Genomic DNA, 25885 nt, shown 5'->3' with positions numbered 1-25885 from the left:
TCTAGTCTGTGTCCTGTGATGGAGGAGGCAGGTCGGTGTGTGTAAGCCTGATTTTGTACCTCTGTTTCACAGGCTGTCTTGGGGCTTGAGTTACTCTTGGCATGTGGAGCTTGGAAGACAAAGATTTATTCTTTGAGGCCATTCAGCAGTTGTGTAGCTGCTGCTACCCAGATCTGCGTTTTATTTCTATAATCACTTCACGATGGGTTAGTTGGGTAGTGGACACCATCCTTTGCACTTCTGTAGCATAAACCAGGCTCTGGAAGAATCCAGATTAGTAGCCATGACTGTTCATTGTGCACAACTGAAGTCTGGTAACTCCATCAGATCCCCAAAACCCTTTTTAAAGGGGGGTGAGCACTGGGCTTTGATTTCACATACAGCAAATCACTTTTTCTCATGTGTTTACTAAAACCTCAATGAGATGAGTAGTTAATCACATGAAGGGGCGTGCATGCCTCAGCTGTCTGGCGTTCAGTCAGGTGAATTATTTCCTACAAGATACCTTGCCTTTCTCATTGTTTGAATTCTAAGCTTTCATAATTTCTCCTCCCCAGCCCACTCAGCCTTCCCCATTCCATGTTCCCCACTCTGTCACTTCTAAATGTGCAAGTTCCAGAAATGCAAGTCAATTGTAACTCTTACTCAGCTTTATTTTTACTGTTTCTCACTGAACTCCAGTAATTATCCTTGCAGGTCATGAAGAGTTGTAGGTCAACGATTATTACTAAGGAGACTGCTTCCCCTGGGTTGACTGACATTTCTGCCCTCACTTCTGTACTGTGACCCACCACAGGTTTTTTGGCTCGCCTGTCTGTATTGTAGTGTGAAGCAGATCATTTTTGGAGCTGACACAGCAGTTCAGACACTTGGGAAATAGGAAATGGGCGGATAGGTGGTGTGAGCAGCCTCCTTAACAGCCACAAGCTGTGTTACCCTCTTCTGTCTGTCAAAGCTCTTGTGAAGTGCTGGATCTGTATTGCTGTTGACTTCTTTGTAATCTTCCTGCTTGAGATAGTGTGGTGTGACGCTGACTTTAAACTGCACTCTGGGATGATACCTCAAATCAACATAGACTTTACGTTCATGCAAACAAGTGACGCTGGATTTAGGTAGGATTGTAATCCCTCTAACTTCTCATGTCCTTAGGTCCCTGCTGTGCCAGAAGTAGCCTAACTCTTTAATATGTCCAGGAAGCTCAGCCTATGGTTGCATTCTTCTAGTAGTAGCATGCATGTGGTGAACTTCCTCATTGTAAAGACAGAATTTGTTTCTAATTTTTTGAGTGACCAGTGGTCTTTCTCAGCTTATCTGAATTCTGTGTAGGGAGTGTAGAATTCTCTTCCATAAACCTGATTAAAGATCAGATACATACCGTGTGATACTCTCCACAATAAGTAGTATGAGGTCATTAAGGCATATGAAACATCTCTTTAGTGTGCCTGACAGATTTTTTTTTTAGATCCAGAATTTCTATTTTGCTATTCCTTGACTGGTAGAAACTGCAGGTTAACTAGGGACTTGGCTTTCCATTGGCAGCAAACCTGAGTTAAAATCCCATTTTTGCATGTCAGCCTCCTGGCAGTGCCATACTTGACTGCGCCCTCGTAAAGATGACATAGAGGGTGAGATTAGTTGTCCTTGAGCTGAAGATTCTTCTTCAGGGCTGTGGAAGGTGTGGTTGGTCATGGTACATCTTCATGTGTATGTTGAGCAGTAGCTAGGACACTCCTCGTGAAATAACTGCTTGCCTTTTTTTCCTTCTTGCTGCAGAATAGCAAACCTGAAAATACAACTGGCTAAGCTTGACAGTGAGGCCTGGCCTGGAGTGCTGGATTCTGAGCGGGATCGTCTAATATTAATTAATGAGAAGGAGGAGCTCTTGAAAGAAATGCGATTTATTAGCCCCAGAAAATGGACTCGAGGAGAGGTGGAGAGATTGGAGACAGAGAGAAGACGCTTAGAGGAAGACCTTCAAGCTGCTAGAGACACTCAAAGCAAAGCACTAACTGAGAGGTAGGTTACTGGGTATAGGACTGAGTTTGCATCATTGGGCAAGAGATGATGAGGAGCAAGCAGCATCATCTCCTGCCTGAATGCTAATAGCAGTGCACTCTGACTTCTGTGAGGCTGATTCTGTAACCATCTCCCAAAAGAAACTGACTGCAGTCGGTAATCCCCAAGAGGGGAAGGGTTGTTGGGGCACCTTTCCTACAAATGGATCCTGTATGAAAATAAGAAATGTTCAAAATAGCTCAGGTTACTATGCTGTTCCTCTGTTCAGCCAGCTCCTCACAGCAGCTTCTATGGTTGCTTTGCAGTCTGGAGCTTGGTAAATGTTAACAGATGGAATTTTAAATTTAGAAAAAACTTTGTTTGTTCTAAGCATCCGTGTACGTGACTCCTGTAGGAACTGATATTTGACAGGCCTGTGGGTGTTGCGTGGACTATCCTGTAAATCTGAACTAGCTGAAAGAAACACAACTATTCTCCCTAATTTTGCTTGTTGCAGTAGGAGGTCTCCTGGGAACATACACTGAGGTTGAATACTGTATTGGGCATTGTCTGCTGCTGCTTTACAATCTGTGTACGTTAATGTCGGTGGCTATGGCAATGCTACTTTTAGCTGGAGGCTCTTCAATTTATATGGGATAAGTGTGTTGCATTCGCTTTCTGCGTCTCTGTATTCATTTATTCTACATGCTCAGTATCCAAACTACACATTTCCTATGTGGATTTTTCATGGTTTTATCATACTGGAAAAATTCTAGGTGTCTCAGAAGTCTCAACTACAAGATTTTTACCAGCCTGAAAAATCTATGCTTCAAAAAATGTGTTTTATATTGCTGTAAGATGAACACTGTCATTTGATTTTTAGGAATATGGTCTTGTACAAGTGTACCCAAGAAACAGGTTGCTTCTGTGGAAGGATTTCTTGCCTGAAGGCCTGGTTAGAGAGCCAGCACCTAACTGCACATGTTTTGTCTTAAACCAGTCCAGGTGTAAAATAAAACCGAGATGTTGTTGAAGTCCTTTAAATCACATAAAGCCATAATGAGATGGTTATAAACTAAATCATACAAACCTTAGTCATTTATGGACCTTACTGAAAGCAAATGAAAGCACTTACTCCTTTATTAGCAGAGTAAATATAAGAACACAGTAGTGCACATCAAGCAGCATCTCTCAGACCTCAGTGAGGCCTGATCCTAGAAACATCAACCTCCACAGTAGTACCTGTAATTCTCTTCACTGTTGTGAATGTTTTCAGGATTGAGTTACACGATAAACACCTGTGCATCTTGTCTGAATTCTGTTCCGCTTTGTACTGTGTGTTCTCGTTGACTTTAGTAGCATTTCATGGAAGGAATAGTACTTGCCTTTGCTCTTCATTTTAAATTGTAAATGGTACTTTAGATCTCTTCTTTTCTTTCCTCTTAGATTGAAGTTGAATAGCAAAAGAAATCAGCTAGTCCGAGAACTGGAAGAAACAACGCGGTTAGTTGCAATGTTACACACCCAGCTGAAAAGGTACATAACCTCCTACAGAAGTTACGGGTTCTTTAACTGCACATAACGTAACTGCCATTTCTCTAACAGCTTCATCTCCCAGATGACTGATGTAAAAGGCCCTTTGTTTATAGTAGTCACACAAGATCCCCAGGTAGTTAGTAGAAAGAGAAACCTTGAGGGTAATATGTCCCACCCCATTTAGATAGGTTGTTTAGAATGGGATAAGGAACTTTGTGCCTCTGACAACAGAATGAGTTTCAGCAATCCCTTTTGTTTTGGATGTGTAACAGTTCAGTGGCTAAGGTGTGATATTTTTTTTCTGAATGTTTGAAGTACTGTAGTACTTATTAATAAAGTATGATAAAGACAGCTTAGTACTCGTACAGCAAATGAAATGAATCTTAGTAATACGTGTTAATATGTCACAATATTTCTCTGAATTAATTCCGAGTATACTGATGCTTGCCATGTAGACAATGTATTGTGATATCTATGAATCTTTTGTGATTCACGTGGTATATAGAAATGTTTTTGCAGTCATAATGTGGTCTGATTATTCAGGCTGTAGTTTTTGGAAGAGCATAGAGTTGCTGTTTTTGAAGATAAATACATGACTGTAAACAGTAAGGCCAAACCTTTTTCAGCTGCAGCCATATCTTCAACCTTTAGATTAGGAAGTGTTTGGTGTGGTTTTGGTTTGGTTGAGGTCTTTCCTATCTGTACTGAACTTATTCTGTTTATAGCTTCTGTTCCACTTGGACTGTTTCATTTTATGAAGATGATACCGAAAAGATTGGAAAAAAAAATCATAGTGCAAGACTGATATGTAAATAAGCCACCATGGAGAACAGCTATCTGTGATGTTCTTGTGCAGTAGAACTGCATCATATTTTGGTGTCTTCTAGCTGATCAGGGATCTTTTGAGGTGACCGAGAAGCATGTGAAACTAATTTTCTTCCTAACTATGTGCCCAGCATTCTTGGCATGCACCTTCATAAAATAAGCCTTTGCTATTAACCCCATAATGCCAAATGTCTGCCATTCAAAGGTATGCACAAAATGAAGTTGAGACCAGTGGGCTGGGGAAAAGGTTATGTTAAAAACAAATCAACAACAACAACGAAACACTCCCTTTCAGTAGTGAAGCATTTAAGAGTTTTAAGTTTGTTGGTTCTGGACAGATTTATGTATACTGCCAAGATGCAAAAATGTTTATCGTGTTTCAACTGTCATGTTTCACCCAAAGTTTTTTTTTAACAAACATGATGCGCTACACATCTGTCATACAAATGAAGGCATTTTGTGCCAAAATTGTACTGAATTCTTGTAAGGCCGTAGGCATAATTTTTTGATAAAGCTTCTAGCTTTTTCCCATAAATAATGTATTATTAGGCTTATTAACGTCCTCACTATTTTTCAGTGAGGCAACTTAAACCACTTGTACATATGCAGAATTGTTTTAATAGCTAATCTATATGTGAAGTGAGCATTAAGGATCTTTAACCAGTCAATGAGCAAAATATTTAATATCTGGAGCAATAGAATTGGTTTAAATGGAATTTCTAAGGATGATATATGTAGTCAGTGCTAGGGGACTAAGCACTTGCTTAAAACTAATTTCACTGTCAGATCTCTAAACTAGATCTCTAGGGATAAATAATTTGTGAGAACTGATTTCATAGCCTAGCCCAAACTTGTTCCCTTGTTCTTGTGGCCGTAAATGCCAAGAAGCAGCCTCTCACATGGGTAAATCCTTTGAATTTTCTTGTAACTGCTGTCTGTTGTGAAGGCTAGTTCCAAGCAGTTGTGATATTACCCTTTTGAGTTGGGGTCTGAGATTGAGATAAATACAAGCTTTCTTCTGTAGAGTTGCAATAACTCGATCTGCTTGCATGAACCTTCCTGTTTTTTGTGGTCTGCTTTGGAGATTAATGGCAACCACTGATTTTTCCAGACAGAAGTGGGAGGAGAATGTTACCACTAATTTTTGATTGCTTTAAAACTGTTTTAATGTTGCTTTCGCTAAACAAAGGTTCTTGGGAGATTGATAATGATGAGCTGAAAAATGTGGATAAACTCTATTTTTATTAAAAAGTGGTCTAACTTTTCCACTGGATAGAATTTGAGTCTGGACTGTTATGGGGACTAATACACACAGCCTGAGCTGACAAAGCACAATGTACTGTGTGGGCTTGGAGACTTGGTGATACTGCAGTGTCTTAAATATCAAGAGAGAGGTGTAACTGTTTTTTGACTTGTCTCCTTCAGTCTCTCCACCAGCATGCTTTCCCTCTCCTCGAGTAGCAGCCCTGGTTCCCTTGCATCTAGCAGAGGATCTCTTGCGACTTCCAGCCAGGATTCATCCACTTCTGCCAGTTTCACTGACCTCTACTACGAGCACCTGGAGCAGTTGGAGCAACTGGACTCAGACTATCAAAACAAGATTGACTTGCTCTTGGAAGGAGCCACTGGATTTAGGCCATCGGGCTGTATCACCACTATTCATGAAAATGAAGTAGCAAAAACTCACAAAGCAGATGCCACCAGCCGCATACAGGCTCTGAGGTCGTTGTCTGGTACTCCAAAATCCATGACATCACTATCTCCAAGGTCATCCCTCTCTTCTCCATCTCCACCTTGTTCTCCGCTGGTGATAGACCCACTCCTTACGGGTGATGCCTTTTCAAGCCATATGGATTTTGATGATACAGAGATAAGTACAAACCTTTCAGAACTCACCCTACACAGTGGGAGTGGCAACTGTAGACTGGAAGAGCCTAGAGCAGGAGATAAACATCTAGGTCAAGGTATGATAACAAAATATTTGCATGCACGATTTATTTTTAATATAGTTTATAAAGCATTAAGAAGCAAGTATTGCTAAAGCTGGCTCATTTTGATATGTGTTATAAAGTGTATTCAATTGCACATCCTACCCTACCTGGGAGGAAGGGTTGGTATTTTAACTTGCACACAAAGTACTGCTGATCCGATGAGTTATTCAGAAGACCATGTTGTTTTTAGCGTACTTGTGTATGCAAATTACAGGGGTTTTGTGTGAAAATATAAATGGTTGTAGTGGGAAGTGTGTATTAAGTAGGCACTTAACTACTCAGAATGTCGTGTGGTGTCTTGGGTCTGCAATTGAGATGCGCATAATGCCATATTGACAAAAACTTTTGGGCCAAGGCCCTGAACAAGACCGTGAAAACCATTCAGCTTAACAGTTAACAAAAGCAAATAAAAATCCTTCCTTGCCACCTCAGCATACGTGACATCTCGCTCTGGTTCCCAGTAAATCAGTGGCAATGAATTCATTAACTTCAGATGAGCAGACATGTCAAGGCTGTGTTGAATTTCTGCTGGTTTGAGGGGGATGGTCTCTTAGCAACAAAAGCGTGTTTAGATTGTAAGCATGATAAAATAAGACATTTAGAGAGAGTGGATGTTCTGATGCATGCATATGGCTTATTGGTGGGTGGGAAATGTTTATCCAGTTTTAGTGTGATGGCCCTGCTGAAGTGGATGGAAAGCAGGAGAAGGCAGTTGATGCCGTCGTGCCAGGGCCCGTCAGAAGCCTGTGTGACTGCAGTTAGGTTAAACCCAACGGAGGCGATTGAAATGGCTTGAGTTGTAACTAGTGAAGAAGTGTGGAACGTGAACTTGCATGCTACAGAAGTATGAAATGGCAGTTCAGCTTTTTCATTTTTTCATGGGATTATAAAATAGCCCATGTGAATAAATGGAACTAGCACCATGTTATCACTTCTTTCTGTAGGGGTTGTTAGAAAAGCTGATGCTATTCAAACTACAATAAAAGACATGACTGCAGAGCTTCCCCCTTAAGTTACCATTTTTCTATAAGCAAGAGATATTACAGATATGAGCAGGAAACAGTAATCATTCCTATTAGAATTGGATGCTGATTAGTTTTAACCTTTTTAGCTCTTCAAGATTTGTCAAGGCTGTTAAAGTGAAAGCTAAGGTGTTAAGCAGATTAAGTGATTATTACTGTTACCCAGTCAGCAGACAAAATAATCACCATAAGTGGTTTATTTCAGGGCAATAATGAGATGAGATTTTACTTCTCAGTCATTTTGTACGCAGTTCAGCAGTGTAACACCCGAAATGAGGTGGCTGGATCTGGTGTGGTTAGTCATTGGCCTCATGGCAAAAGCATGCTCACGTGTTCTTGTAAGTAGAGCTGAACAGTATAGATCTGAAGGATTTGCTTTTTGTTTAAAAAAAAAAAAAAAACAATCCTGCTACTTCTGAGGCTAAAGTAAGGTTTACTCTCTTACTTGAGTGATATAGGTGAAGCTACTAGCAAAATTTGGAGTCTGGTGATATCTGATATTCTTGAGGAAATGGCACAGATATTAGGACAGTCCACAGCTTGTATTTTCAAGTCCACGTCATGGTGTATCAGTGAGAGTCCATGGAAGGGAAGTGGCAGGAAATGAAATCTTGAAATTCTTCATATGAATGAAAAAAAAATGGTGGAACAATGTAGCAAGAATTACCACCCTGCTTGGGAATGTAGAATAGAGTTGAATCAGTTCAGAACTCTTCCATAAACTTGCTTTTTAGTATGACAGTCTTTAGAGACATAAGGCTTAAAGAAGGAAACCCACATTTTTGCATTTATTAGCCACACAAAATAGTTCCAGGTTTAGTGTATATGTTTAAGCCTTCCAGCGCTGAGCTTCAAGTCCCATGCAAAAATGTAAGGAGGAAAAAAGATGGATGCGTGTTGAGTCATTTTCAGGGAACCCATTAATCTTTTTTCAGGTTACACTTTGACAGTGTAATGTGTATATCCCCATGGTATTTCTGCTGTTTTGTGCATCCATGGTATTTCCAGTTTTTGACTGGGGTAAGGATGTGTCAAAATACTGCCAGCAGCTTTCTCAGCGTGTCTGGCCAAACCAGAAGCAGCAGGTTCCAGTTGTCTTCTGGAGCCTTTTCCTGCAGGATTTCCCGTATCTCAGAGCTGAGGGCTGGAGCTGAACCTCCACATAACGAAGCTCTCTGCTTCTGTGATGCCCCAGCAGACATCTCCGTACCCATCAGCTTCTTCCTACAGTTTGTTACCATTTTAGCGCCTGCATAAAACAGCAGGCCCTTTCGCTGTGACGCTTCCTGCTCTGCTTCTGATGCCACCCAGGATGTCACCAGTACGGCCTGAGCAGAATGGGTTTGGCTCGGTGCCTGCAGGTGGTGCTTTCCCCTCCCCAGCAGCTCTCCCCCTTCTCCCCTGAAGACTTGTCCTGCCCGTGACCACCCCTGAGCTTCCAGCCCTTGGAAGCTGACATGGCCGGGCTGGGTTCGCTGGGTAGCGAGCAGGTCTGCGCTGGGGGCTCCCGCCACCCGGGCCAAGTTCTCACTGAAAAGGTAACAGAAAACAGCCAAAAACGAAAAGGGAGCCCTCTGGTAGCGTTATGCTTAAGCTTCTTTAATTGCAAAGCTATTAAGTAAGAAAGAGGCTGGAAAAGGAGCGATGGCAACTCCATTACAGATGTGAAACTGGTCCAAGGAGCAGCAGCCTGTACCGGGGAGCTGAGAGGATTCATTTGCTCCCTTTGGCCGCAAGGTACTTGAAGTGACCAAAAACGAAGACTTTCTGGGTTGAAGTGATTAAACAGCATTGGTAATCGAAGGAGAAAAAGAGCTTAAGTGTATGGAGACCGATTTGCAGCGTTCTCCTTAATAAAGGAGCTTAATATGAAAAGTTTCCTGGATTGGCATTTCTGGGAGCAGTACATAAACCTCAAACAACCAGACAGACAGACAGCAGGGAAGAAATGCTTTTCATGTTGGAACCAGGGAATAAGGGGTACAAAGCAGTGCTGATGAAAGAAGAAACGTTCAGAGCCTGCTCATGTGTCTCCAGCATGGTCCAGGGTGTGGGTAGTGTGGGCTCGGCCCTCGCACACAAGCACAGGAAGAACAGATTAAATGGAGTGCCAGTATGAAATGTATCCATTACTTTCAATTAACGACTGATCTATTGTGTTACGAATGGTAAGTTTTATTCATTGTGGTTTGACCTATGGGGAGAAGGTCTGGGTATTTATTTCTGTCCAGCAGCTCCATGGGCATTCGGAGGGAGAAACATCCTTCAATAGGGCTGTCCACAGAAAAGGGTGAACTGGCCCAAACTGCTTGCACATGTGAGCAGCGTGTATTGGTGTTACATGCAGCACCCCCTACTGTTAACTGGAGAACAAGTCCTTGTGTCATTCTCCAATCCTGTATGGAGCTTGCACGCTTCCTGCATCAATGCTTTTCAAATCCGTTTTTAATTATGGGGCGGAATGTAACTGTGTGCAAAAAGAAAATCTGCTTTGTAATAAAGAAAATGTAGGATGGAAACCATGTATCAATTCAGGGGCACTTGGTTCCCTAAGGCTACAGAAAAGAGGGACCTCTTTTAAAAGGTGAAAAACCCTTGGAGAGGAGTGCATTGCTACACTTCTGCTGTGGGGCTGGGGTCACTCCCAGTGTGACAGCACGACAGGTCCTCTCCTGCAGAGCAGGCATCCCAAAGCCCTGCTGGTGAGGGCAAGGGAAGAGCTGGGTATGCCCCAGTGCTTGCTTGGCATTCGAGTCCTCCAGGCTCATGGCTGAAGCATCTATCTGCAGAAATATGATGGTTCAAGTGATAAGATGCAAAATTTGCAAAAGTTCCTAGTGCACATCTTTCCCTATTTTGTATCACAAGACATAAAATAGAATAGTTCAGTTGGAAGAGACCTTCCAAGATCATCTAGTCCAATTGCCTGACCTCGCCAGGGCTAACCAAAAGGTAAATCATATTAATGAGGGCATTGTCCAAATGTCTCTTGAACACTGATGGACATGGGGCATCAACCACCACTCTAGGAAGCCTGTTCCAGTGTTTGACCACCCTCACAGTAAAGAAGTTTTTCCTAATGTCCAGTCTGAACCTCCCCTGGTGCAGCTTTATGCCATTCCTGTATGCCCTGTCCTCAGCTACCAGGGAGAAGAGACAGGTCCCTCCTCCTTAATGTCCCTGTGCAAAACTCTTCTTCAGCTTCCTCCATTCCTCTTCCCTATCTTCTTCCCCATACATTTCTGTGTGTGGCTGCTACTTCGAATCCTGTGATCTTTCTCTCCATGTTTATGTAGTTAACCCGGTCTTTCCAGACCTATGTTGTGGCCTTTGTATGCTAACCTTTTTGGTTCATGGGTAGAGGGGCGTATTTCTTCCTTGTTCCCCCTCCTTGAAGCTGACCTTGGTGTACGCTCTCCAGGTGGGTTATACCCCTCACATAATTCCTTTCTGGCCAGGTCTCAGTCGCTACTATTTGCCTTCCTTGCTTTTGTCTGTGGTAGTAGGACCAGAAGAACTAGTACCTGCTTAAGGCTGGCTAGCAATAGAAACTGTTTTATTAGTTAATAATTTATAACTTTATTGGAGTTCAGAAGCTCTGTTTCTTCTACACCTTGCCCTTTTTGTCCTGGGTACCTCCCTGCCCTTTGAATGCTTTGCAGCCTCTCCTGCAAGGACCTGGAGAGGTGCCTGGGGCACCAGGGGTAACGCAGCCAGCGCAGCGTAGCTTCCATCGTGGGCACTCTGCTGCACGACCCAGGTACTAAATGGGCATTGGCTGTGCGGTGAAACCCTGCTCCCCCCACTGCCACGTGCACTGCTCCTCTCGTTGTCTCAGAGCCATGTGTTCTCCAGGGCAGCCTGGCGTTCTCCTTCAGCACTAACTCAGCGCTGGCTGATGAGCACAGTTCACCCTGCCTTTGTCCGCTCTGCGTTCAGAAATGTGCTGTTGCTTAACAATACTGGGGCAGGGAAAGAAATGCAATTGAAGGGGAGGATGAGAAGAAAGCTGCTTCTGATCCATGCTGTTCATTTTCATTAACACCTGTTTTTTTGGTTTTCCTCTGTGCTTTTCTGATAGGTGTAAATACAGCTGGAGGGACGGCACTGAAGGTGGCGTGTGTGTCAGCTGCAGTGTCTGATGAATCTGTCGCTGGAGATAGCGGGGTGTATGAGGCATCTGTGCAAAGGTAGACATCAGATCTTTCTCTAGAAAGAAGCTAATTCAGCTTTGCATGCAGGAGTCAGCTGGAATAATGCTGGATTTGTTTGTTTTTTTTTCGGGAGGAGGGATTGGTGGCTAAGGTTCTCAATCTCAGACTTTGTAATATTAAAAAAAAAAACTATAAGCAGGTTGAATTTGATGATGAAAATGACCCATTCGTACTGTTGTACAAGTAGCTGAGAACAAGGTTGTCACTTCTCTCTTCACGGGGAACTGTTTGAACAGTCAATCTGTTTCTGAAGGTGCTGGTAAGCTGCGACTGCATTAGCAGAGAGCCATCTGGCAGGTGTAACGTTCCCCTCCTGCCAGCCAGCCGTGCTGGTGTCAGTGACAGCCTTCAGTCAGTATAACAGGACTTTGGGATGTTTGTTAAGGAAGAAAGCAGAAGCACCTTGAACCACCTCACGGCTGCACCTGCACCGCGATGCTTGGATCCAATACATGATTTCTGTAGGGTTTTCTCTCTCGGTGCCTAGATTAAGAATGATCCGTACATTATTGCTCCTCCTGGGGCTCTGGATCCCCTTACTACTTGCTGAAGCTTTCCAGAGTGGTTTGACAAAAAGTTAACTGGAAGGTACTGTTCTTATTGGTACCTGCTTTGACTGCATCTGCAGTTTGTTTTCCTACCATTTTTATTGGCATTGAGGTAAATTATGGGTCCTTTTATTGCACGACGTGACTGTAGAGGTGAAAAACAGGTCATCTTATCCCCCCTGCCCATTAGCTTTGTGAATTCTCCAGAGAGATGAGTAACATTTTATATTTACAGGACCGTTCCCTTATACAAGAATGCGCAGCTCTTTGTAAATCAGACCTCATGGCCTCGAGTCAGACAATCACACAATGAGGTGTCTTAGGGCCCTTGTGTCCCCTCGATGGGATGGGGAGCTCTGCAGCAGGGGGAGGGAGGGATAATGTGCAACACAAGGGGAGAATGCATCCCATGCACCCTCACGTCTTACGTTGCTTAATGTTTGGGTTGTTGACTTGGCAACCTTTGTAAAGGGCTGTAGTATCATTTTGATGTCTATGATAAATAGTGAGGGTAGGATGAGCAACACGTTTGTCCTCTGTAGATGTAACGTAATGAAATGCAGAAGAGTGCCAAGTAATATGGGAAATACTTAGAAAGAAATGCTAATCCCATTTTAACATGCTACAGCATAGTCTGAGTCAATTAGATGGTGAATGTAGTTGTTGGGACTTTCAGTGTGTAAAACTTCGGAGGAGGAATTGGGAGGAAAAATTAGGGCCGTTTTAAAGACGAGCGATCAGTGTATTCTGTTGCTTTTCATGTGCTTAGGGAAGTTTGATTTGTTAAAGAAACAAAGGAATGACTTAAATATAATCAAAGCTGAGAATTTTTGCTGTCACAGTGCAAGACGGGATTGTAGCTGTTAAGTCTTATTTTTGTTTCTGGGCAGTCAGCTGTCTTAACTAAAATCCAGTCAAGGGAACCCTTTAAAAGTCCTCCCTACCTTATTCTGCACAACCTGTCATGTGGCTTTTTTTGGCAGTGAAAGGGGAAGGCATATGACTTTCTGCTGATAAGGACTGCAATACATACCTCTAAGGATGATTGAACTTATTAAATGGGCTTTCTTTTAGCTGCTAATTTTACAAAATCTGTATGCCTGAATCCTGAATGGAAGGGAAAAGATCTTGTATTGCCTAAATGCTAGCGCTTCAATCAAGTCCTTAATTGTCTTTCTTTTCTTTCAGACCATGTGTGTCAGAAGTGGTGGTGTTTGACAGTGATGATACAGAAGGAGTTGGGACAGCTAAAGTGCAAATTGCAATGAGGTAAACACTACACATTTTTTATTGTATTTTCCTTCCAATGGAAAGAATGATTTAAGACTGCTTTATTCTGTTTTCTTATCCTATTTAGCATATCCCATTGGTATTTGCTAACTGATGCCCCCTTTACACTGCAATTGGGAATTGCACTCATCTCTGGGAGGTCTTTGGCCCCGTTATCCTCTTACATGTCAGCGGAAATCAATTGGTGATGGTGTGTTATGACACTGCAAACCAGCAAGTGCAGCACTGGCACTGCTGGGCTGGAGAAAGCGTTTTTCTGGCTTTGACTCCTTGAGCATGCAGCTTGTGGGGGAAAAGCTGGTGGTGATAACTGGTACTCCTTGACACACCTGAATCCCACAAGTAGCCCATAAGGCATAGGAAGGTAGGCACGGAGACATTGTTCTTAGATGACTCAATAGGAGATGTATGAATTGAGAAAAACTGTAGAGTCATAGAATGAATGGGGTTGGAAGGGACCCTTAAGGATCACCTGGTTCCAGCCCCCTGCTATGGGCAGGGGCACCTCCCACCAGCCCAGGCTGCCCAAGGCCCTGTCCAGTCTGGCCTCGAACACCTCCAGGGACGGGGCATCCACAGCTTCTCTGGGCAACCTCTTCCAGTGCCTCACCACCCTCTGAGTGAAGAATTTCTTCCTTATATCTAATCTAAATTTACCCTCTTACAGTTTAAAACCATTACTCTGTACTATCGCTCTACTCTCTGATCAAGTCCCTCCCTGGCTTTCCTGTAGCCCCCTTCAGGCACTGGCAGGCTGCTGTAAGGTCTTCCTGGAGCCTTCTCTTCTTTGGGCACAACAACCCCAAATGCCTTTGCATGACTTCACAGGAAAGGTGCTCCAGCCCTCTGATCATCTTGATGGCCTCCTCTGGACTCGCTGTACTATGCCCACGTCCTTGTGCTGGGCCCCAGAGCTGAGCGCAGGCTGCAGGTGGGGTCCCACGAGAGCAGAGCAGAGGGGCACAGTCCCCTTCCTCGCCTGCTGCCCACGCTGCTGTTGGTGCAGCCCAGGGTATGGGTGGCTTTCAGAGATGCTCTCAAATAATTAGTGCAAAAGTGTTTTGTCATGGCCATCAATTCAATGGTAAAACAATGCTTACCCATAACATCTTTGCTGTACTTCAAGTATTTGTACATGCAACTTTTTTATATTACAGTTATTATATAAGGCCTTTGAAAAGGTTTTAGTTAACAATTTAACTAGATTCCAGGAAAAGCCATATGTATTAGGTCAAATCTGTAGTCCATTGTTTATGTAAATTCCTAAGTTCTGTATACTCTGGTAGCAAAATGTCGTCATGTAATATGAAACTGCTTTTGTTTTAAGCTATAGGTGAGCTATATTTCCATTATAGCTTTGTTTGTATATACTTAATGCTATTTGCCTGGACTAATGAAATAAGTGGAATACTCATTCATGGAGTCTGTGACAAATCTCTCTAATACTAATGTTTTTTTGTCTTTTCAATTCAGATATGATGACAAAAATAAACAATTTGCAATACTGGTCATCCAGCTGAGTAATGTTCAAGCACTGCTGTCACAACAGGATCAAAAAGTGTAAGTGGGTGAAATAAACATGCTTGAAACATTTATTAGATTCTTGTGGGAGCTAAACAGATGTTGATTTTTTTCACACACTAAAAAAAATACCTCTTCTGAAATGCTTCTAAATTTTATTGTGTCTCACTTCATTTATGAGCTCATACATTCAAACTGAAATAAGATGCATGTTTTTCCTCCAAGCCATGTATTTTCGAATTGGAAATTAGGCTTGTTGGAATTAGCACCAACCAAGTTACTTAGCTCCAGCAGTGTCCAAAACAACTGTGTCAAGTGGAGAGAGGGCACTCGTTCTGCTGCAGAACTCATCCTCGGACATGGGCACAAACGCATGCACGTGTAGGGAAATGCGTAGTACAATTTCTACTAGACTCATTCCAGGCAGAGTTTTTAAATTCAGCTGTGTGCTGAGTAAACTGATATAAGCTTGATGGATTTTTGCATTGTTGTTTTTACCTGCGAAAAGGTATTGTTAGCACATAAGTTGCTTGTTAGTGACAAGTTATGCAGACGTAAGCAACTACGCAAAACAATCCCATGATGTTCCATTACAAGATTCAGAGAGATGAAGCCTACAGCAACTGATACCTCCATACGTCTCTGATTTTTGTGAGTAGATACGCCTTTTTCCTCAGTTGACTGCTATTCCAAAGAGTAGGATAGGACAGTCATGTTCAGAGTGCTTAGGATGAATTTCCCTTTCAGATGTATGGAGCTCTTGCAGTGGAAGTAACAGTGGACTTGTACAGTAGTACTGACTGCAGTATATTGGTTTTTCCATAGGAACATTCGTGTGGCTGTCCTGCCCTGTTCAGAAAGCACAAGCTGCTTGTTTCGCACAAGACCAGTGGAAGCTTCAGACAATCTTACGTACAATGAAGCTTTCTGGGTTTCTATCTCTTACCCGGCTTTACGCCAGAAGACTTTAAGAGTCGACGTTTGCACTGTAGATAAGTCTCACCTTGAAGAATGTTTGGTTAGTATTAATCTCTATTTTAGTATCTTTGGTCCATTTGTTTTCTCTTTTGAATTGGACAACATTTTAAACTACGAGGTGTGCCAATTTCTCTGAATTTTTTCTTGATAATCCTTAGCTATACGATCTTTCCCCAGACAGGTTTTTTTCTACTAAAATCATTATTGCAAAGAATAGTCATTAGATACATGTTTTGTTACAGAACTTGGTAACTTTGTCACAGGCTACTAGATTTCCCTTCTCTCATGATATAATGTGAAACCCTTGCCTATTTTTCCTCCTTTTGAAAACATTTTTTGTACTGTAATTGAGAATGGACTTCTTATAGGATTTTTGAAGCTACTGTAGAATATAAATTAATATATATATATTTAAAGCTTTTATTAAACTGCGCTATTAAAATCCACAGAAGTACAGTTTTATGAGTGCTAGTATTTCCATAGACACCTGAACCCCTATTGTTAGAACAGCTTTTTTGTTCAGTGCTGACTGGAAAACTTGATATAAATGGATTTGTTTCTGGAATAATGTATTCCAGAACATGAGTAGGGTGTGTTGAACTGGGGTATAAGTAAACCTTAAACTTTTCTGTAAAAGTTCATATTTTCTCCTGCATGTGTTCCGTAGCATCTCCCTTGGCTGGAGGAGGTACATGCTTCATGATGCTTCTGCATTTCTTCCTTCACCTACCTTGCAAAGCACAGCTGGGTTCAAGGAAGCACCTGTTTTCCAAATGGGGCTTCCCTGTCTGGCAGCCTGTACTGTCGCACAGTACCTGAGCTCCTGAAAGGAGTGCTCAGCATGCTGTCCGCCAGGTCGATGCTGGTGAGATGAAGTCCGCTCAAGACATTGATTAAGCAAATTGCAAAACGCCTTTATTTATGTTGTTGATCTGTCAGGATGTGTATAGTAAACGTAAGGCAGTAAAAGCTGAGAAGGCAGATGAAGAGGAATCAATATAAAAAGCTAAAGCATCTCAGTCTGAAACAGTCATTTCTTTTTGTCAGCATTGCAGGTTTCTTGAAAGGGAGTCTTTCTGTTCTTTTCTTTTTTCTTTTAAGCTGTGGCTGTAAGTTGTCCCAGCTGCAGCAGGACTTTTCATACTTCTTCATACTTGAACACAGGACCTGTAATGAATCACTTGATACTTGGATTGGAAGCCCTAGACAATGTTAAAAATAATTAATCGTAAAGCTTTACTAGTGTAACTTCTCACATGCTGTTGAAATGGGGATAAACAGGGCAACTTTTCTTTTGATGAACTTGCCAAACTCAGGTAGTCCTGGCTTTTTGCTCTCATCTCTTATTACTGTTGTGGTACTGGTTCATTTTAATATTGTCCTAAAATTGTTTTTTCCCCTCTCAACAGGGTGGAGCACAAATTAGCCTTGCTGAAATATGTAGATCCGGAGAGAAATCAACCCGTTGGTATAACCTCCTTAGTTATAAGTATCTGCAGAAGCAAAATAGGAAAAGTAAACAAGGAAACATTCATTCTGAAATACTCTGCACTGACAAAACAGTAAGAACAGCTGCTTAAACCTGAGAAATCTCTTACAAACCTTCTCATTAGTACTGTTTAAGTGGGTGAAGGACTGATGCAGTAGACAAGAAGTGAAGTCTGTTTAGTTTATAACTGTGAGGATGTTGAGTGCAGCAAAATAATATATTGATTACAGATATGCCCTTGTCCTGGGCTAAATACATATTGAAATCTGCTCCTCGCTGAAGCTGAGGGATATGGTATGTGGTCTGCTCTAAGTGATGTGGGAGCTCTTGCCTTCCTTCCCACTAGATAGTTCATCTTGCTGCAGTAAACTTGCTGAACAAGTCAAAATACAGACTTAACCTGTGTATGTGCATGGCATGCAGTATTCTCAGGCTAGTATCTCCACGCATGCTGTACTGCTAGCATAACTGGGGGGAGCTGGACTCACACAGGCTTGACTATGCACTGTACATGTAACAAGCTGCTTGAGCAATGTGGGTGTAGAGATTATAGCTCTGCCACCAGAAGAAGGCTGGCAGGGGCTGTTGTGACCAGGAAGGCTGGGTATTTTGCAGTTTGAGTGAGTAGTATCTTTAAAAGAAGCCTCTTGTTCTCCTCAGGACTCCGTATCAGCACTCTTAGAGCAGACAGCTGTCGAACTGGAAGCTGTGGAGAAGAAACTGGAGGAAAGCAGAAGCACTTTAACTAGTGGAGAGAGCTGGTAGGTAGTATTCCACTGCCTTAGTGTCATGGGATTATCCGAGCATTTGGGGATTCAAGACTTGACAGTTGATGTGTGGAGAAAGAAGTAGGTGATAGAGCTATGGGAATCTGCTTCTTTCTGCTTCAATTAAATTTCTGTGTCTTCTTTTCTAAAGGTTGTACTTCGGAAATGGACCAAAGCTGATAAATTCTAAAAGTAGAGACAATAGCACTATGCTCATTCTGTTATTTTTACAATGTTCTGTGGACCTTGTGAAAGTTCCACTGTACGGTGCAAGGCTTTGCTTCACTGTTAGTTTTGGTTCTTGTTTGTGTGGGTCAGATTCAGATTTTAGTAATGGAGCTTAACATTTGAAATGAAAAGCAATCCTGACTGATAGATTTGTCGGAGAAGCAAGCAGTGAAATCAAAGGAGCTGGAAAGGATTTTAAAACAATGTGTCAGTTTTGTCCAGTATCACTTTTTAAACTAAGATTAATTGTATCCTGAGAGGTGTACCCATCTTATGCTCAGACCCCATGGCTGAACTCTGAACTTCCTTCATTTAAAGCAAGATTCTCTATGAAGGTTTTGGCTGCGATGGTTGTCTTCTGGTGCAGCTCCCCTCCAGTTTTCTTTATTTCCATCTAAAACTGTGTGTGTGCAATCTCAGTGGCTACAGGACCTGTTGGGTACAACTGGCTGCCTTGGGGATGAGTTTCTGTTCAGCAGCTTACAGAAAGTAACTCCCTGCTGGAACACCTGAGTTTTTGTACAAAACAGGCCAGTTCAGTAACAGAAGCTGTTCTTAACAGGCAAGATGAAGAGGTTCCTGAGCAGGAAGAGCAGGATGAGATCAGTGATAATGAAGCAGAAGAGGAAGAAGAATTCTCTGCTGGAAAATTGCAGTGGGAAACAGAAGAAAGTCTGAATTCCCAGCTGCATATGGAAATAGCAGTAAAGGTAAAATCAAGGGCCTTCTGAACAGAAAGCTGAGTTAAACTTCCTATTGCTTGCTGCAGTATTCCAGGCAGCCTCTGTTTAATTGCATCATCCAAAGATTCCAGGATGAAATCTTCCTTTTGCCTTTCTCATAAGCAGTTTTATGTGCAGTGTTCACTCCTCACTCTAGTATTAAAGTTTCAAAAGGAATACACCCTTAGGAAAAAAGAAAAAAAACAAGCCTTGGTGAGGCAGTAATTGAGAACTGACTGTGAAAACTGAAGAGACAGACCACTGCAGTAAGGAAGTACTTGCACCTACTTGATTTTTATTCTGTTCATGGTCAAATCTCAGAGCATATTGGAAAACTGACTCTGTCTTCGCAGGTATCAGTTCATGGGACTACAGCTTGACGGTGCAGACTTTCTCTTGCCAAAAGCTCTCACGGATTGGTATAAGAAAATAATTGCTCTCATATTTCTCTGGGCACTGACCTGATTTGCTTATGCAACCACAAGGCATTGCTAGCATAACTGGTTCATGCCTTTGCACCAGACACTTCTTTGAAGGGGAAAGCGCAATACCACCCCCAAGTCTTTTGTTGTGCTGAACCAATATTGTCTAGTCCTGTGATGCTGTACATCAGGCTTTGTGTATTTTGTTGGCTGTACTTTTTTCCTCCTCCTAAAAAGATTTTCTGATTTTTCAGGAAGTCAGAAAAACTCATTTTTGTTTTCATTAAAATATTTCCTGTTGTCTGATGTCGACATTTTTCTCCTTTTATTTTCTCCTTTTAGTTCATCTCCTGCTAAGGGAGCTCCTGTTTTAAGGTTTTAGTTTAAAGGGAGAAGTTGTTGTTGCTTAGACTGGGTTTCTGGGTTGCTGTTGAGCTAAGCAGGGCTACAGCCATGCTTTTTCATTTGAAAGCTCGTAATTGATTTTTAAATGTTTGCCTACCTGAAATCTTTTTAAGTAACTCTACATGACCATTTTTTTCCCCATGGCTAATATAGCATCGTTTCATGCCTCCTTTTGTTACTCATGGAAATTGTGACTGTGGCTTTTACCTTGCATAATTCTGAATGTAGTTGTATTCTGACAAACATAATTAATGTGCTCTAGATGTGCTCTCTGTGCATGTGCATATGGTGATTTGCATCTCTGTTTGCTGTAGATGCACAACAAGTAAGGGAAGGGTCTTTAAAATCCTACTTCTGTCTCTGCGTGTGAGATTGCAGGTCGCACTGATGTACTGGATCAACAGGCAGCGCTCATGGGATTCAGTCGTTGCACAGCAATCAATGGACATGGAGCCTTTAGGGAGCAGTACAGTTAACATAGCAGCTCCTGTGTTGAGAGTCAAGTGTCAGGACACCCTGAATAAAAAGGGCTAAAGAGTATCTCGTTTTGAATGCAAAGCCTCTGGAACTGGAAGTGGAGATGGGTCACGGGTGGCTGCCAGGCAGCCCTGGATGTGTGTCATTGGTGCGACGGCAAGCTGGCGTTTACACTGCAGTATCTGTCTTTCAGGTGGATAAAGAGACAAACACAGACAGCCTTGCACAGTCTTCTACTGTGGTTCGTCCAAAAGACAAAAGAGCAGCAAATCCACCCCAAGCTCAGTTTGTCAGAGGCAGCACTATCATCCGCTCCAAAACGTTTTCACCAGGACCACAAAGTCAGTACGTGTGTCGGGTAAGGAAAAATGTAATCTTGGATTTATAAGTACTGTTCTTCATTAATGAAAGCATGGTATCCGTGTTCACTCAGTGTTAGGTCACACTGAAAAATTCAGACTGCTTTCTTCCCATTTGACTTCAGAAGTTTTTCCCTTGTCTGGCAGTGCGACTGGCTTCTCGCGAAGTGTCCGCTGCAGTCTTTCACAAAGCTTAATAGTTCTGCTTACATCACTGTTCATACTTACGTACACAACCCTGTGATCTTGCTACTAATGTAAGTACGTACTTTTTGTATGTTTCACGAAGTATTTGGTGTTTGCTTCCATTTTCAGCTGAATCGCAGTGATAGCGACAGTTCGACGCTATCCAAAAAGCCCCCCTTCGTTCGAAATGCAATGGAGCGGCGCAGTGTCAGAGTGAAACGGGTAAAAACATCACTGCATGTTTTTGTCTAGCACAGACATTCATAAAAAAATGAAAACTGTTTTAAAGGAAGAATTTGCAAATGTAAATCAGTTGCCAAGTGCTTTCGTTCACAATCTTTTTTGTTTGGGCTATTAAGGCTACTTTTCCTTGATACATCAGAATATGACAAGAATATTTAACTTAGAGCTCACTCAGAAAAATCACTTCAGGAAGATGGCTCCTGGTATCTTCCAGCATATCAGAGTAGGAGTAGCATAAATGTTTCCATGTTTATTGTTGTAAGAGTCTTTAGTGCTTACACTGATGAATTGGGGAAGAGGGTGAGGAGAATGCTTCTTTAGATGCTCAGGTGACCTTGTGCTAATCAGTCAGTGGCACAGTCAACCCCTGTGCCTGTTGTGATGGTAATCAGTGAAATTCCCCTGGGATACTGGTGCTGAGATCTGTCTGTCTTCCTCAGGAGATGGTTTTCTTCAGAATGCTTGTGTTTGAAACTGACAGAAGACAACAGGATGTATGTTGGCAAAAAAAATAAAGTTTGTGTTGCATTGTTGATTATTCTGAAGATGAAACACTAGGAAACTTATAAGCATAGTGTGTAAGCAAGACCTCTTATTTGGAGAAGATGTCAAGGAAGAAATCTAGTGGAAACACAAGAATCAAAAGGCCCATTTGTAAGACTTGCTTGAGTTTGTGCTTTCTGTCTTGAGATAGAAAAACAGGATAGAGATGCTTTGCACTCAGAAGTGTTGGAAGAATGGGTCACATGAAGTACTAAGCCTTTGATGAGGGGAGTGCTCTGGGCAGTTCTCACCGTTGTCTCCGTAAACCCTTTTCTTTTTCAGCCTTCAGTTAAGTCCTTTGGTACAGAGCGTCTAATCCGCACTTCACTAGACCTGGAGCTGGACCTGCAAGCTTCAAAAACCTGGCACGATCGCTTAGTTCAGGAGATCTCTGTGCTGAGAGAACTCAAGGAACAGTTAGAACAAGCTCAAAGTCAGGGTGAAAAAGAGTTACCGCAGTGGGTGAAGGATGATGAGAGATTTCGACTGCTGCTGAGGCTGGTGGAAAAACGAGTAAGTAATACCAATAATACCAGCCTTTGGATTTTATTTAACATTTGAGCAATGTGATTTGAGAAACAAGACTTAAGATGGTCTGGAAATGAAACCTTAGCACTATAGTCACTTGTCTTCCACTTATGGCTACATCAAGCAAGCTACTGATGATGAAAGTTGAGTCCTTGAGTGTCTTGCTGTTCTCAGATAGGCACAGACTCTGCAGTCCGCAAATAGCACACCTTCCCACAGATACAAAGGTTAGGAAGGTAGCATTTAAGTCCTTCTCTTAAGAGAAATAGTGGCTCAATAAAACTTGTGCATGGATGATCCTGTTTTGTTTTTTTTTTTTTTTTTAGAATAGGAACCTTTCTAGTTAGTGTACATGGTGTAGTTGCAGATGTCTGATCTTCCCTGAACTTGCTGGAGTTTGTTGCCTCTTCTTGTAGTCCTGATCCCATGCACAGTTGTTTTCTGCCTTAGCACAAGTATGGGAAGTCACAAACGGCATCTGTTTTGTGAAGTTCAGCCTCCCAGTCCATAGCAGGTGTGGTGTGGAAGGCCTCAGGGGCACCTCTGCTGTCATCAGACAGAAACTTTTAAATTCTGTTGGCACAAAGGTGTAGGAGTGAGTTGGTATAAGATGCCTGTTGGGGTGGAGCTTGAAAACGGATCGCAATGTCTAGCCGCATAGCCCAAGCCCCAGAGGGCCAAAGCAGGGACTGGGAGAATGATCAACCGCCCACTGTAGGAGAGGACCGGCTAAGGAACCTAAAGGTGCGTGAGTCCATGGGACCTGATGAGATGCATCCATGGGTCCTGAGGGGACTGGTGGATGAACTGGCCACGATCCATCATATTTGAGAACTCATGGCAGTCCAGTGAGGTTCCCACTGACTGGAAGAGGGGAAACGTAACCCCTGTATTTAAAGAGGGAAAAAAGGAAGACCTGGGGAACTGCAGGACAATCAGTCTCACCTCTGTGCCTGGCAAGATCATGGAGCAGATCCTCCTGGAAACTGTGCTAAGGCACATGGAAAATTAGGAGGTGATTAGTGACAGGCGATATGGCCTCGTTAGGGGCGGATCATGCCTGACAAATCTCTAAGCCTTCTATGATGAGGTTCTGGCATTGGTGGATAGAGCAACTGACATCATCAGACTTGTGCAAAGCATTTGACACTGTCCCCTATGATAACCTTCTCTCTAAACTGGTGAGACATGGATTTGATGGATGGACTGTCAACCAAAATGTGTTGAATGCTTACATTCAAGGAGTTGCAGTCAACAGCTCAATGTCCAGGTGGAGATCAGTGACAAGTGGTGGTCCTCGGGGGTCAGAATTGGGACTGGCACTGTTTAACATCTCTGTTGGTGACACAGACAGTGGGATCGAGCGCACCCTCAGCACGTTTGCTGTTGGCACTGAGCTGTGTGGTGTGGTTGGCACACTGGAGGGAAGGGATGGCATCCATAGTATGACCTGGGCAGGCCTGAGAGGTGGGGCTGTGCGAACCTCATGGGGTTCAGCAAGGCCAAGTGCAAGGTCCTGCAGCTGGGCCGGGGCAATCCCAAGCACAGACACAGGCTGGGCCAAGGATGGATCAAGAGCAGCCCTGAGGAGACGGACCTGGGGTGTTGGTTGATGAGAAACTTAACACCAGCCAGCAGTGCGCACTTGCAGCCAAGAAAGCCATACAAGTGTGATAGGAGAAGGAGTAACAGCTTTAAACTTTTCTTTTTTTAAAAAAAAAAAAAAGTAGATCTAAGGAAGAAATTGTTCACTCATATGGTGGTGAGGCCCTGGCCCGAAGAAGCTGTGGGAGCTCCATCCTTGGCAGTGCTCAAAGCCAGGCTGGACGTGGCTTTGGGCAACCTGGTGTGATGGTAGGTGTCCCTGCCCACGGCAGGGGGTTGGAACTGGATCATCTTTAATGTCCCTTCCAACTCAAACCCCTCTATGATTCTGTGTTCTTCAATGAGCTGATCAACTGGCTTAAAAATAAAGATGATACAAAGAAGACAGATACCAGCCATGATTCATACCAAAGGGCTGGAAGAAGACCTTACAAAAAGCTCTCTTCATTACAGTGGTTAGCTGACAAACCTTCAGTTTTTAGCTTCTGTGGTTTCTGATTCCAGAGTTAGTGGTTTCCAAACGCTGCAGGTCTGCAGCTAAAATGCTGCTGTATTTAGAGATTTGTTTGGATAAAGTGATTCCTCCTGGAAGCAAAAACAGATTTTTTTCCATTATTTTTGAGGTGGAAAAAACAGAACACAAGTGTGAGCTCAAAGCCGATAAAATGATGAGAGCTGCTGCCAAGGATGTTCACAGGCTACGAGGGCAGAGTCGGAAGGAGCCTTTGGAAGTACAGTCATTCAGGTATTAACATATCAATAATAAAGGGGAGGAAAATTTGACTACCTTGACTTTTTTTGTGGAGTCCTAAGGTACTGATAAAGTTCATCTTTGTAGTAGTTAACTGTTCTGCTTCAACAAATTTCTGTATTTTCATATCAAAGTCTAAGATCTGAGAGTCAGAAATTAGCTGCAGCACTGCAAGTGATCACAAGGCATCCAGAACTACTCCAAATCATTCCTCACCTGGTACCAAATTTGCAAATCCTCTGCTTAATGCAGAAGCAGCCCTTTGCTTCTGTAAGTAACGTGCTCATAATGCTAAAAAAATGAGCCTTTCTGAAATGGCTCTTTTGATAAGGTCAGTGTCGTGAGCTTAACTGTAACAGTACCTCATGTATGCTATGTAAATAAAAGGTGTAGCTTGTGCGAGGCTGTGCTGCTGTTCTTCGTGCTGACAGCTGGTGGGATAAATTCTCATGTAGATGATAGACATTGCTGGCAGGACTTCTGTTGCACTAACACCTGATCATCTCTTTCTAGAGAGAAAATGGCATTTTTCACACGGCCGAGGATCAACATTCCAACGCTCTCTGCGGATGACGTGTGATCACCATAAAGTATTTGCTTTCTGGACAGTTCTACAAATGCAGTTTGGTTTTTGAAGTTATTTATGTGGTATTATGAAGGCACCAAGGCATTTGTACATTAGAGCTTTCGTCAGTATGTGGATATTTTAAAGACTTCTAGGTTGAGTTGCATCATCACAAAAACCAGCATTAAAGTGACAAGATTGTATAGTTTGTATATTTAGGAATGTATTTTTGGGAAATAGAATTTTAAATAAGAACAAATCCAGCATCAGGTGCTGTTATTCTTCAATAACCCTCTTTAGAATTTTTGTACAGCTCCTCCTGTTTGAGGCTTGACTGCAATAAACTGACTTTGGAGCAACCTCACTCCTGCCTTCTGCCGCCTGGCAGGGCCTCCCTACGGTGCTGTGACCGAGGCCCCGTGTACAGTGTGACGGAGGCCCTGTGAGCTGTGTTGTGTGTGGGGGGTCCCTGGGGATCCTGGCTTGCCCTTGGGATGCGGGGGGTGCCTGTTGATCCCCTGCTGCGGGTGGAGGGCCGCAGCCTTGCTGCCTGCCTGCCTTTCCCAATAAAGCAGCCTTCCTGCACCACCAGCCTCCTGGCCTCCTCGTGCTTTGCTACGCCGTGCGTCACCCACAGAGCCGAGCCTCTGTCACCTCACCCCCCTCCCTGTGACA

The 25885-nt window shown here is 42.8% G+C and overlaps 1 protein-coding gene across 1 annotated transcript in view; it reads left to right on the top strand.

Annotated features, from left to right (window-relative positions):
* WWC1 (WW and C2 domain containing 1) overlaps positions 1-25803 on the top strand; it is a 70679-nt gene extending 44876 nt beyond the window's left edge. Inside the window, exons 9-23 of the mRNA XM_035562943.2 lie at positions 1774-2016; positions 3442-3531; positions 5782-6320; positions 11451-11559; positions 13320-13400; positions 14895-14981; positions 15768-15960; positions 17330-17482; positions 18070-18170; positions 18967-19114; positions 20624-20788; positions 21105-21197; positions 22044-22274; positions 24518-24639; positions 25159-25803. Of these exons, the coding sequence (XP_035418836.1) occupies positions 1774-2016; positions 3442-3531; positions 5782-6320; positions 11451-11559; positions 13320-13400; positions 14895-14981; positions 15768-15960; positions 17330-17482; positions 18070-18170; positions 18967-19114; positions 20624-20788; positions 21105-21197; positions 22044-22274; positions 24518-24639; positions 25159-25225 (2422 nt within the window). The 3' untranslated portion in view covers positions 25226-25803. The remainder of the gene's footprint in view (positions 1-1773; positions 2017-3441; positions 3532-5781; positions 6321-11450; positions 11560-13319; positions 13401-14894; positions 14982-15767; positions 15961-17329; positions 17483-18069; positions 18171-18966; positions 19115-20623; positions 20789-21104; positions 21198-22043; positions 22275-24517; positions 24640-25158) is intronic.
* The last annotated feature ends 82 nt before the right edge of the window (positions 25804-25885 follow it).

The sequence above is a fragment of the Cygnus atratus genome, chromosome 14 (assembly GCF_013377495.2).
Source record: "Cygnus atratus isolate AKBS03 ecotype Queensland, Australia chromosome 14, CAtr_DNAZoo_HiC_assembly, whole genome shotgun sequence".
NCBI classification, from domain to species: Eukaryota; Metazoa; Chordata; class Aves; order Anseriformes; family Anatidae; genus Cygnus; species Cygnus atratus.
The sequence above is the reverse complement of the archived record's forward strand: the minus strand, read 5'-3'. Positions and strand labels throughout refer to the sequence as shown.